General features: G+C 37.6%; 1 protein-coding gene across 2 annotated transcripts in view; it reads right to left on the bottom strand.

The window, feature by feature from the left end:
- Window positions 1–12528, bottom strand: part of NCKAP1 (NCK associated protein 1) — a 61204-nt gene that overhangs the window by 11041 nt on the left and 37635 nt on the right. For both annotated transcript variants that reach the window (XM_065669727.1, XM_065669728.1), the window contains exons 20-26: window positions 11458–11589; window positions 9186–9404; window positions 8718–8848; window positions 8203–8300; window positions 3420–3513; window positions 2578–2660; window positions 2034–2114 (exon numbers count right to left, since the gene is read on the bottom strand). In XM_065669727.1, coding sequence (XP_065525799.1) covers window positions 2034–2114; window positions 2578–2660; window positions 3420–3513; window positions 8203–8300; window positions 8718–8848; window positions 9186–9404; window positions 11458–11589 — 838 coding nt within the window. The remainder of the gene's footprint in view (window positions 1–2033; window positions 2115–2577; window positions 2661–3419; window positions 3514–8202; window positions 8301–8717; window positions 8849–9185; window positions 9405–11457; window positions 11590–12528) is intronic.

Below are 12528 nucleotides of genomic sequence, written 5' to 3'. Positions count from 1 at the left end.
AGCAGGCTCATAGCACAGCTCTGGCCCTGCTAACAGGATGTTTTCAAGACAAAGCTTGGGCAGACTGGCTGGGTAGCACATGTCAGAGTTCCCAGTATTTCCAGCAGGCACTATGGACAAGGTTACATAGGTTTGGCTCCTTCTCCATGCACAGTCCTTCAATGTTATCCAGCAAGCTACATACTCTCAAACAAGCTTACATGGCATCATGCCACACAACAAGACATGACATCTGTGGTTGGTATCATGCAACCAGCCTGGTGGACTGTACCACAGCACTCATTTGAGACACTTGAAACTAGGAAACATACACACACAGAGTAAGTATGTCACAGCAGAACTACAGCAGACCCAAAGAAGGCCAACAGCCAGATACTACATGAAGCAGAGACAACTAGGTGGTGCTTCGAAGCAGAGAACAGTCCTCAGCATGGTTTCATTTACAATTAGATAGCTTTTATTCCCATCCAATTGTTCCAGTGACTTCCAGAAGAGAAGCAGCTAATACTATACTTTTTCATATCTGCTGACACAGGCATCTTTAGAGATCCACTGAGATGTTTCAAGTGATCAGTTATCATCAGCTTAAAAATATCAATGGCAAAATACTGCCTTCAATGATTAGTGTTGCAGCCTTTACCCCACCATATCTTTCAGCACTCCTCTGATACCAGAGGGCGTCTAGTAGGAGGTGTGGAGGTCTTCCTAAAAATATCAAGCAAAGCAAGCAGTGAATTTCCCTTCTCATTTCTTTTGCATACTGATTCCTCAAGTTCAATAATGGAACATGATGCTTTGGTGATCAGTTATTTTCCCTTTAACTAAAGATGAGAATTACAGAAAGGTTGAGAAGTGGAAAGGAACTTACATAATTTTGATACAATTTTTATCATGAGCCAGTATCCTCCAAGTTTAATTTTCCATTGCATTTCCACAGAATTCCTCTACTATTATGTGAATTCCAATCTTTTCTGGGACATCAAACATTTATGGCTGATTTATCAGCATTGCGAGTTTCAAAGAGCACATGATAATATTTTGGAATGAAATAGCACACATGAAGTTTCAGTAACTTATATTCTTCATGCAACCTCTGACTCATTTTCAGACAGATTGCCAAATCCTCTTCTGAAATCATGAAGCCTACAATAATGGACTTGAACTTTTAAAAAGGGGAAGGATGCTTTCTATTTAGTGAATCTTCACACCCAACAGAACTGCAGTTTCTTTCCATAAGAGTAAACTGTAATATGTAAACCTGAATTTCAGGAATAACAATATATTCCATTGCTCAAAACTCATACTTTGTCCAAAAGCAGACTTCTAAAACTTGTTTCTGTAGAAATGAATCAGGAGCTGCACAACATATATCCCACTACCCATTTTCTGCAAATCAAACTGCCATGATACCATTACCATTAAGAAGCCTGCAAACCTTCATAGGCCCTAAATGACATAACAGATTAAAAATCAGCTAGGCTGCAAGTACTGTGCATACCCCTCCAAGAGCCATGTGATGTACTGGCACGGGTTTCTGCATGGAAACATGCTACCATTCAGAAGCAAAGCACCTGATTTAGGCTGCTATTTTTTTTTCCCAACATTTTAGACAGTGAGTTCACACAGATTTTTAATTTAATGTCAAAATCAGACTTGCAGCTATTACACACATAGAGCTCCAACCACAGATTCCTTGAAACATCTAGTTTTACCAGTTATGATGCTCACAGTAGGAAGCAGCTCAGTGTTGCTCTCTTATATCACTTAATCATAATAAATTCTGTTCTTAGTTCTTTCCATCAAAGTTTTGAAATGTGGTCACAACCAGAGACTCATGCTTACCCTATCAGTTATTTGTTGGGTTTTATTCCCCAGAACAGTAGGAGGCTGCAGATGCAGGACTACTTAGCAGTCTGGAACAAAAGGGTGCTCTTTGTTTCTTGATTTTTCACACTAAGCATGGAAGTCTTGCCCCCTAAGTATTTCCAGTAAGCTCCAAAAATGACTCCATCACCCTCTAGGCCAAACATTACCTTCATGTCAGTCTCTCTTGGAATGTGATCTTTAAAATCCTCGATGGAACTTACAAGGAAAGGAATGTGGTATGATAAGACCTAACAGAGACAAGCACAAAATGAGAAAAAATACTTCCCATGTTAATGATCAATTAGACACTACCATTATCTTACTGGACTAGAATTTTTTTAATGAGTTTTTATTTTACGCATTAATTTGGTTTTAGATACAAGACATTAAAGCCTAATATACACAAAATCAAGCTGTTTGCAAACAAAGGGAAATGAAAGCTTTTAAAAGGTACTAAACACAGAAAACACTGAGGCATGCTCAAACTAAACCCTGTATGCTTTAATGTAACATTTCTCTGAACAGTACTAAAAAAATAGATTCTCCCATCTGCAACTTTCAGTTTAGTGTTCAGTTATGACTGAGTACTGCCATTTTACCCACATGCGAACTTTTTAAGAGGTAGAATTTCTAAATAGTGAAGCTTCAAATACCCTATAATTCCATTAAACCAAATGAAACTTATTCAGAACATATTCAGTTATTTCTTACATCTCTAAGTGCTTCCTGTGCCAAGGATCGAAAAGATAAGATAACACCAATAATCGTCATTCTCTTCAGAACACTGTCAACAGCTGAAGAGAAAAGAGAACAGTGAACAGGAACATGTTGATCTTTATAAGCTCAATAATTCAAAAACCAGAAAGAAAACATTCACCAAAATACTGAAAAAGGAAAGGTAGTGAAACAATGGCATTCCTTAAAAGAGCCAAAATAAACAGCACTAAAGCAAGTTTTTATAGCTGAGTTGACAATGGGATTTTCAGAAGACCAATTTTAACCACTTATTGGAATGAGCGTCCTTACACACAGCTGACAATATTGGATGCTAACATTAGTTCTGTGTTTTCTTGAGGCCAAAAATGTCTGCAACAATTTTTTCCATTTAAAATGTTTATATTAATTACCTGTTAAAGCCCTTCAAAAGAATGCAATAATTTACACTGTTGCAATCAGAACAGAAACCTGTGTCAAAAAAGCCTGTGTTTTATATTTGTTTTCTACAGCCATGCACATGGTTTGCAGATTACTGCTGTTACAGCTACATGTTATCATCCCTGAAAAGACACTCAAAGCTCACCACTACTATAATGCCCTAATTAGCACTAAATCTCATTAACTTACACTAATTAACACTAAATCTCATTTTGTCTGTATATGAAAAGATTAGAAAATTTTTAAAAGATGCACTGGTTTATATGACTGCACTTTTTTATTTTTTTTGCTGGTTTTTTATACCTGTTACAGAGAAAGCAATTTTTCTCATTTTCTTTACAAGGAGCAAGATAAAAACCCAATTCTGTATCCTTATTAGGACCTTGCTAGTTACCCACATGATAATCTTTTAAAGAGTGCTGCCATCTGGTCTGGCTTGTCAAAGCTGGTCCTCATTTGTGTGAGAACTTCAACATTCTCCACCACAAGTTTCTAAAAAAGAAGAAAGGATTCAGGTCAGCTATACATTTCAGCATGTTAAAAGGATAAATAAATGGTGTAGGATATTTCAGTCTGGCACAGAGACAACCAAACTCATGGAATACAGATGTTTTCTAATGGGACTACAATATCAGTATTATCACCAGGCACTACTTGACACACAAAAAAGCTCTGAAATAAAATGCAGAGGATTAGATACCCCTTGGAACACGATACTTATATTCAACAATGTGTAGAACTTCTTAAAGCAAGGGACTGAAGCTCAGTGAAACGAGTCAACTCGTCAACCTCATGCTATTCAGCTTTTTATAAGAAAAGTATACATACATCAATAAATATACAGATTCACAAAATAATCCATTCTTCTGGATTGCTCTTTTCACTAGTTATGCTGTAAGGATTAGAAATTTAATGGTGATAAACTTGAAAAATGGCATTAAGAATGTAAGAGTCAGACTGTTACATCTTAATGCAGTTTACTTCAAATTTTCTTCCACTATAATGTAAAATAAAAACAAAGACATTCATTCAAGTTCCAACACCTTAGCCTGAAACAGTTAAATTCAAGTGCAACATTGTTCATGTCAGTTTGACCAAAAGAAAACGCATGTCTGTTTCCAATTTTTAACTGCTCTCATTCATGCGACTTGGGGTAAATGCAATAGGTTTCCTAAGATCATTCTCCAAATATGTATCAGATTTAAATTTAAATTACAGAGATTGCATAATCACATCTAGAAAATGTCAGATCCAAAACGGGTTTCTTGCTAGCTGAGGAACTTCCATTGTGCCAAGCAGTATTCTTAAACTTCTTGAAGCAAGAAATACTACTTTATTTTTACAAAAAAAAAAAAAAAAAAAATTTTTGAGTTTGAATGCAAAGTATTCTATTTCAGAAATGGAAATCATTATCTCTGTTTAGGTAGAGGACAACCAGCAGTCAAGAAAATGTAAGTATCTTACGTGTTTTTCAACATTAAATGAAGTGTTTCCTTTCATTTTAGTGCTTTGTATACTAAACAGTATAAACAGAAAAGAACTGAAAGAATGAGGAAGAAAACAAGATATTCTGGACTGGGGGTGATCCTCCAAAGTGATTATTAATAGTTTTCTTTTTCAAGTAGGTGTATTGCCATACATCTTAATTACCAGGCAGCACAAAGGGAACAATGAAGAGGGATCAGGAATAATCTAATGTACATCAAATACATCAGCCACTATACGCATAGAACGTAAGATATATCATATAAAAATCTAACAGAAGACACAGCTGCACAAATCTACTGCTAAGGATCCAAGAGTATCTGATCTGTGATAGTTCTACCTGTTTTAACAGTTTTATTTCACTTCACTTCAACCCACACTGAAAACAGGGCAGAAGATAGCAACTGGCAAGCAGTGAAATTAATTTCAGATTGAGTATTCCTATGACTAGAAAGAGTAAAAAACAATGCAACTTCAATTATAATGCTGCTATGAAAGTAGTGGTGGTCTGTTTACCCCCACCTCCCAGTCAAGCAGCCTGTGCAAAGCAAATCTGTCCAACAGCACAGACCTCTCATTGTGTCATGGTCGTGCTACTTCCATATGCTCAAACGTACTCATAATCCACCCTGTCTTCCCACTTTCATCTTTCCTGTCTTCAGTGAGAAGCAAGGATAGAAGTAACCTATACAAGATGTAGCAAACTAGACACCTCCAAGAACATGTGCACATGTGCATGCAGACACATAAGATGTATGCTGAAAGCCAAAGTGAGACTGGTGTGCACTGAAATAAGGATGGGGAATTTCAAACCAACTGATGTATCAGAAGTTGGCAGATGTGTCACATTTAATTTAAATCCCACAGAGCTCTCCAGAATGCAAGACTGAAGGCAACAGCCCACGCATATTGTTACTGAGTCAAGCTTTCAGCTTTACCAGCATATTAGTTTAAGGTTTAAAAGGAAAGGGCTGGAATACAGTTTGAGTAGTTACTTAAATGAGGCAAACTTCTTCTCCTTGCCCCAGTCTTAAACTTCAGAAATAAAACCAACACCTGGTCCCATGGCAGGAAGCAAAGCAAGCATGTTGAACCCTACTCTTAATAAATCCCCTATTCTATCTTGTTGCTTCCTTCTCCCAAACACAGATGTTTCTCAGTGCTCTTTCACTAAGCCAAATGCATCTCAGCCAAGCAGACAAACATTTTATTACTTAATTTTTTTCTCTCCAAACATGTAGTCGTGTGCATGGGTATCTACATTATGTTCTGCTTATCCTTAGCAGCACCAGAAAAAAAAAGCACAAAAAATACTTAAAGTTGCTTTTAAAAAAAATAATGGATCTACAGTATCAGTCATGCTGGTTTTTAGGATGTATGACAACTCCACAGGGAGTGGACAAACACTTGCCTTCAGAATTAAACGGGAGATTTAGGTTAGATGTAAGGAAGAAGTTCTTCCCTGTGAGGGTGCTGAAGCACTGGCACAGGGTGCCCAGAGAAGCTGTGGCTGCCCCATCCCTGGCAGTGTTCAAGGCCAGGTTGGCCAGGGCTTGGAGCAACCTGATCTAGTGGAAGGTGTCCTTGCCCCTTGTGGGGGGTTGGAACTGGATGAGCTTTAAGGTCCCTTCCAACCCAAACCAGTCTGTGATTCTATGAAACACAGCAGCAGCCAACTAACAGCTACCCAATGGTTTTGTGTTCTACTTGAAATGAGAAGTATCAGTTTATGCATGACTGGGAGTTACAGAATTTAACTGCAGAAGCAGTGTTTTCACCTGGAAAGTCTTATCCTGAAACTCAAAAACTGGAATGTAATCAACTGCCCTAGCTGGCTGGTCATTCAGGTCAAGTATCTGTACACTCTACTGCAGCGGCTTGGAAAACATGAGCAGCCCCTTTCCTTGAGCTGTGACACTGAATAAAGGCTTCAAATCATTTAGGGCATCCTACATCCTAGCGACTCAGCAGCACTGAAATTCACAGTGTTTACAGAGAAAAGAAGATCTTTGAAACTATAAAATTGGATATGTTAAAACCACACACTTTTAAAGGCCCAATACATTAGTAATAATAAATTGTTGAAGAAAAAAAGAAAAAGAAGGTTCATTAGAACTCTTCAGCATTCTGAACTGAACATGAGCCAGCAGTGTGTGCTCACAGCCCAGAAAGCCAACCGTACCCTGGGCTGCATCAAAAGGAGCATGACCAGCAGGTCGGAGGAGGTGATCCTGCCCCTCTACTCTGCTCTTGTGAGACCTCACTTCGAGTATTGTATGCAGTTCTGGTGTCCTCAACATAAAAAGGACACGGAGCTATTGGAGCAAGCCAGTGGAGGCCATGAGCATGATATAAGGGGGCTAAAGCACATCCCATACGAAGACAGGCTGAGAGAGCTGGAGCTGTTCAGCCTGGAGGAGAGAAGGCTGCGTGAAGACCTCATAGCAGCCTTCCAGTATCTGAAGGGGGCCTACAAGGATGCTGGAGAAGGGCTCTTCATTAGGGACTGTAGTGATAGGACAAGGGGTTTAAACTTAAACAGAGGAAATTCAGGTTAGACATAAGGAAGAAGCTCTTTACTGTGAAGGTGGTGAGGCACTGGAATGGGTTGCACAAGGTAGCTGTGAATGCTTCCTCCATTGAAGAGTTCAAGGCCAGACTGGGCAGAGTCTTGGGTGACGTGGCCTACTGTGAGGCGTGCCCGCCCACTGCGGGGCGTTGGAACTGGAAGAGCTTTAAGGTCCCTTCCAACCCAACCATTCTGTGTATTTTTAAAACAGTGTGCATGAATCATTACGAAAACACCCGTATTGTAATAAGGGTTTAAATAAATTAAAAATTATGAGCGGTAATAATATCTTTGAATTTAATTCAGAAACGGCACTAAAGTCAGCCAAAAGCAAATACGTGTTTAATGACATTTTTACAGTATGACTATCCGGGGATAGTAGTACATGTTACTAAATCTATTAAAACCTCTTTCCAAAAAAAGTTAAAGAGGCACTAAGTGCTTCCTCTGTCATTGTTTGCTGAGTATACATGCAACTAGCTTCCCTGACATGTCCATACTTCCCATATTTTTTCATAGCATGAAGTTTATAATTTGTTGGTGTTGCTGAGATAATCAGGTTATTATTTATCAGAATACAGACAATTATAATAAATTGATACACCTGAGCCAGAGCGAAAGATGTATCTAAACCCAAGGAAAGCTAACAAAGAAAAAAGACCTGAAGTCTCCCATCCATGCAAACTGAACAGCAGATGCTAACACTCATGGTAAAGAAAGTAAGTCCTTATAGATGACTGACACGTGAGATTTTCATGCTGATTTTTGAGAATCAGACTTGAGTAGGTGCTTCACAAGTGCCTGGAGATCTTGAAAAGACTAACTCCTCCCACTGGTGATACAAAGAGACCTGACTCCTAACTTAGGGTATCCTAAGGTAAAAATTTTTACCATAAGGTAAAAATCAACAGAGCCTGCATGATGCCCTGTCCATTCAATTGTTGAAGACTGTGGGATACACACATACACATGCAAGTGTACTACAAAGTAAAATTCACAGCTTTATCTGTTTGCTTGATGCAGTCATTTCACAAATATGGACTGCAGAAACACAGCTATAGAATACCCTAAAAGAAGCTTAACCAGACAACTACTCGCTTGCCCACCCACCAGCTTCCCAAAGTTACCTTAAGCTCAGCAACCTGTGAAGAAATGTGCCACATCAGACTTTCACTTAGGAACTTCATGCCGTACGGTCCCAGAAGTTCAGAAAGGGCTCTCATTTCTGAGAAATAAAACAAGATGTTCTACCTGAAACATTCCTTCAATTATTTGATGCTCATCATTTATCTAGCACTTATATTTTCACTGCAGAAGTATTTTACCACAAAATAGAACTTCAGATAGGAGAACTTGTAACATAATAGAACTGAAGCAGCAGCCAACAACACATCGTAGGCCTACTTCTATAAAATAAATGCAACAACCATACTTTGACCAAAAATAGGAAAAGCAAACTCCCTCATGACATTGAGGCAGCACGAATAAAAAGTATTTAAAATACTATTGAAGGTTATGAAATGCTCTCTGTAATAGAATACTGAATAACAGCAGCTGTTATTCAAAATACCAAATACTCAATTCCAAATACTCAAACACAGGGTAACTATCCCTCACATTCAGAAGAAATATCAAAGTTTACCTGATATGTCAGAGTACTCTTCAGCATTAAATGTCAGTTCATTTTCTGTAGGCAAATTCACAAATGCTTTCATGGCTGGAAAATAGGCTATGTGACCATTGCTGACTTGTCGTAGCAAAGTTTCCAAATACCTTGGCAGAAAGGCAAGAAGTTTTAGATGAAAAGACACATGTTCACAGATACTGTATAGAGGTGAAGTGTATTTATGTGACAATGGACAGCAAAGCCTGTAGACTAAAGTTTTACTTTCATAGTTCAACTGTTATCTGTATCTTACTCTACATTTCCCCCCTATAAAACATGCATTTCACAACATGCAAACCCTGAAGTGCTTTATAAGGTAATGGGAGAAGTAAACGCAAGTTGGAAACTTAAGAACATTTCAAACTCCACTTCTCCAATTGCAGATATTTTATTAAATAAAAATAATATAAAAAATTTGTTACAAGTGTTCATATAATTACTTACCAATTTGTGTACAGACTGGTAATGGTTGGCTCACCGTGACTATCTAAATGCTGGGTTTGCTGAAGCAGAACATTGTTAAATACTCGTGTAATGTCGATCTGTACATAATTTTCTATTGACTGGAGGACTGTCATATAGGCTCTTACACTGGTTAACAGCTCTGAAGGCTTTGCAATCTCTTGTGTTGCTTGATTATACATAGTCATTCCAACAATCGACCTTAGAGAAACAAATTGCATTTATTAAAATTCAGAGACAAAGATGCAGCTTTAAAAATGATTTTGTATTCAAAGCTTTTACCTGAAAACATACTGTACCAGCACTTTAAAAAATAGTTCTAGATGGCAAAGATAAGTGTATTTGTGGTTCCAGAAAAAATTTCATGATACTGAGATATTCACCAAGCATTTTTAAAAAAAAACTTTCCCCCATACATATAAGAGCAATCCACAACATGGAAGACCTATTGATCAAAGCAGCTGTTAATATAGTAAAGGTCTTTTTAAATGCAAAACTTCTAGGAAATGTAAAAGCAATGATGTATTAAAGTGTTCAAAGCATAGTAACTAACACAAAAATTCTTTTACCACAGTTGCTGTTATAGTTTTAGTTTGAAACATATAAAAAAAATCATATAGCTATAATTATGTACTGAAAACATTCAAAGCAAATCTATCTTGTGTTGCTTTGCATAAGTATTTAGAGGCATGTCTTACTATCTTGTAATAATAACTAAGCCTACTGTATTTGGGCACCTAAACAAAGGCGCAGACCATACCACTGAATCTCCTTTCTGCCTCGGCTCACACGGTATTAAAAAAACAAACCAAAAAAACCCTTCAAAGATTCCCTGAAAGATCCCTTTTGCAATACAGATGAGCTCTCCTAGAGCATCCTTTTTCCTTGCTTTAATTACATTTTAACTGTTCTAAATAACTTTTTGCAAACAATACTTGTAGCATTCATTTTAGGGTTATAATGGTCTCAGACTTTCAGAACTAAGCTCCTGCATGGTGTGTACTTTTCTAAAGCAGAACAGCAACTACAACAACAAAAAGAAATCAATACCTTCATCAGAGGTGAACAGAAGAGTTATTCTAGAGGAGGAGATCAGCTTATTTAATTAATTTTTTGTTTGGAAATGTGTAAGTGTATTTTCACAAGTTTCTCATTTGAAAATCAATTCCAAATTGGTATTATTACAAGATTAAGTAGCATAATAATAAGCTCTAGTCCTACCATACATAAAAGAGCAGGTTAAAACAGGAAACAAAAAAACCTCCTAACACTAAACCACAATTTATTCAAAAGTAAACTGTAAACCTCTGGAAGAAATGCCACTTGAATAGCTGAAAATAATTATAAAGGAACATTTACTCTGTTTAGCTAACAAATCTCATTTTGTTCATGAGGCAAGGAAAAGGAAAGCAGTCTCTGAAAATCTGAAGACTGTGGCTTCAGCCCTGACTCACAAGCCAACCTCCCCCTCAAATTAAAAAAAATACGCACAAACGACCACCACTGGTCTGAGTTCACAAATGAGAAGATTACAGCTGACTTCTTCTAAAGCTGTGAAGTTATCTTCATTTTAGGCCACCCTGTCTTATGCAAAAGATGAAGTGCTCTAATGACCTAATACTATGTCCTGATAACTTATGCCTCATACTCTGCTTGAAAAATATATGCCTAGCAATCCTTAGCATAAAATACAACTAGGATAGCTGGCTGTTTTAATATGAAATCCTCTCCAGAAATTGCCATTTGTCTATTTCTGTAAGTAGCAATGGGAAGATCAAGGTAAAAACACATAGGAATATCAAGAGGCAAAACTTCTTTAAGAAAAAAAAAAAGGTAATTAAAATATTCTCTAATTTGGCTTTGCCAGGTCTTGGGTTCTGATATTTAGATATCCTTTCCGCAAGCTAGTAAACTCAAACACTTTAGACAACCCAGCACTGTGCAGAAGAACAGTGGGAAGAGAGTCCTTATATATGCCTAAAAAGAGGCATCACCAAATCCTACAAAATACTCAGCACTAGGAATGCAGGATCAGGCTGTTAAACAGGTGACATGTATTTCAACATATTTTGTTTTACAATAGGAACTACTGCATGTGTGCGCATACAACTTAACCGTCATATAGTTGGAATTTCACTTATGAGTTTCACAATCCACCTTTAAAAACTAGTTTTAGGTACTAAATACACAACAATTCCAACAGCAAATCAGTAAAGACTTATCTTGTATAGGAATACTTCACAATATTTCTTACTTGGTAAAACGGATTTCCAGGTGAGATGTTAAATATTCCCTTGGTGTAAACGTGTGCTCCCAAACCACCATGTTGGGTACGTAATTGATAGAGAAGCAGAGCTCAGAAAGTGCAGTGTGCAGTTTGTCCAGGCTTTAAGAACAGGCAACAAGAAATTAAATATTTAAAGAAACATTATGGAAAGTACATGCTGGATGTAGGACACCAAGAGCAGGTACAGCTCTAAATCCTCCTTTCATTATCTTTTTTCTGCTTTCAGACACTTTTCTAGCTTACTTAAAAAACAGTATTTTGTGTAAGAACGTAACCTACAGCTGCATACTGATCTGCATCACATATAGTGATGCCAGATAGATATATACACATATTTTTCCCTTCAAAAACGATAGTCTGCAAAGGTGTTTTTTCCTGAGCTAAGCAATACAGTAATTATTGCTATTAGCTACTAAGAACATAAAAATATTGGGGAAGGAATCTTAAGCTACAGTAAGTTCTTTTCCCTCAACTTCTCCAATCTTTACAGTTCACTGATGTTTGGCTGTTGCAGCTGCAGCAAAACCACTTCCTTTTCAATAGTGTGTGCGTTTAGGCACTGCCAGCCACAGCACTAAATATTTATTGTTTCCTTTTCTTAGACTCCTTCCTCTTCACACTTTTATCACCCCCCCCATCTGGTCTTCTGATCTCTCCTGACAATTATTTACTACCTTTTCCTCCCCATCATCTCTTACACCCCAAATTGTAGTAATTAATCTGTCCTCTTATCTCTTTCAGGTGTTTTTTTTTTTTCTGGCTCTGTTAACAATTTGCTGGTGTTTTCAATTCTTCTCTAGCCATTAACAAGGACACCTCCAGCTGGTACAGGCACTGGAGCCCAAATGCATCCCAGCAGCTGAAGGCAGCAAACACCCTTTTAGCAGCACTTCCAGCCCAGACTGTGCTTTACCTGGTTAACCTAGTTAAAGCAAGGCAGAAACCAAGATGCTATCCATTCCTTGGACTCACAAAAATTAGTATGACTACACAGGAAACCTAGCTAAAGCACTGAGATCCTTTCTGCTCAGGAAAGGA

This window comes from Lathamus discolor, chromosome 3 (assembly GCF_037157495.1).
Source record: "Lathamus discolor isolate bLatDis1 chromosome 3, bLatDis1.hap1, whole genome shotgun sequence".
Classification (NCBI taxonomy): Eukaryota; Metazoa; Chordata; class Aves; order Psittaciformes; family Psittacidae; genus Lathamus; species Lathamus discolor.
Note: the sequence above shows the minus strand (reverse complement) of the source record. Positions and strands in the feature narration are given on the sequence as shown.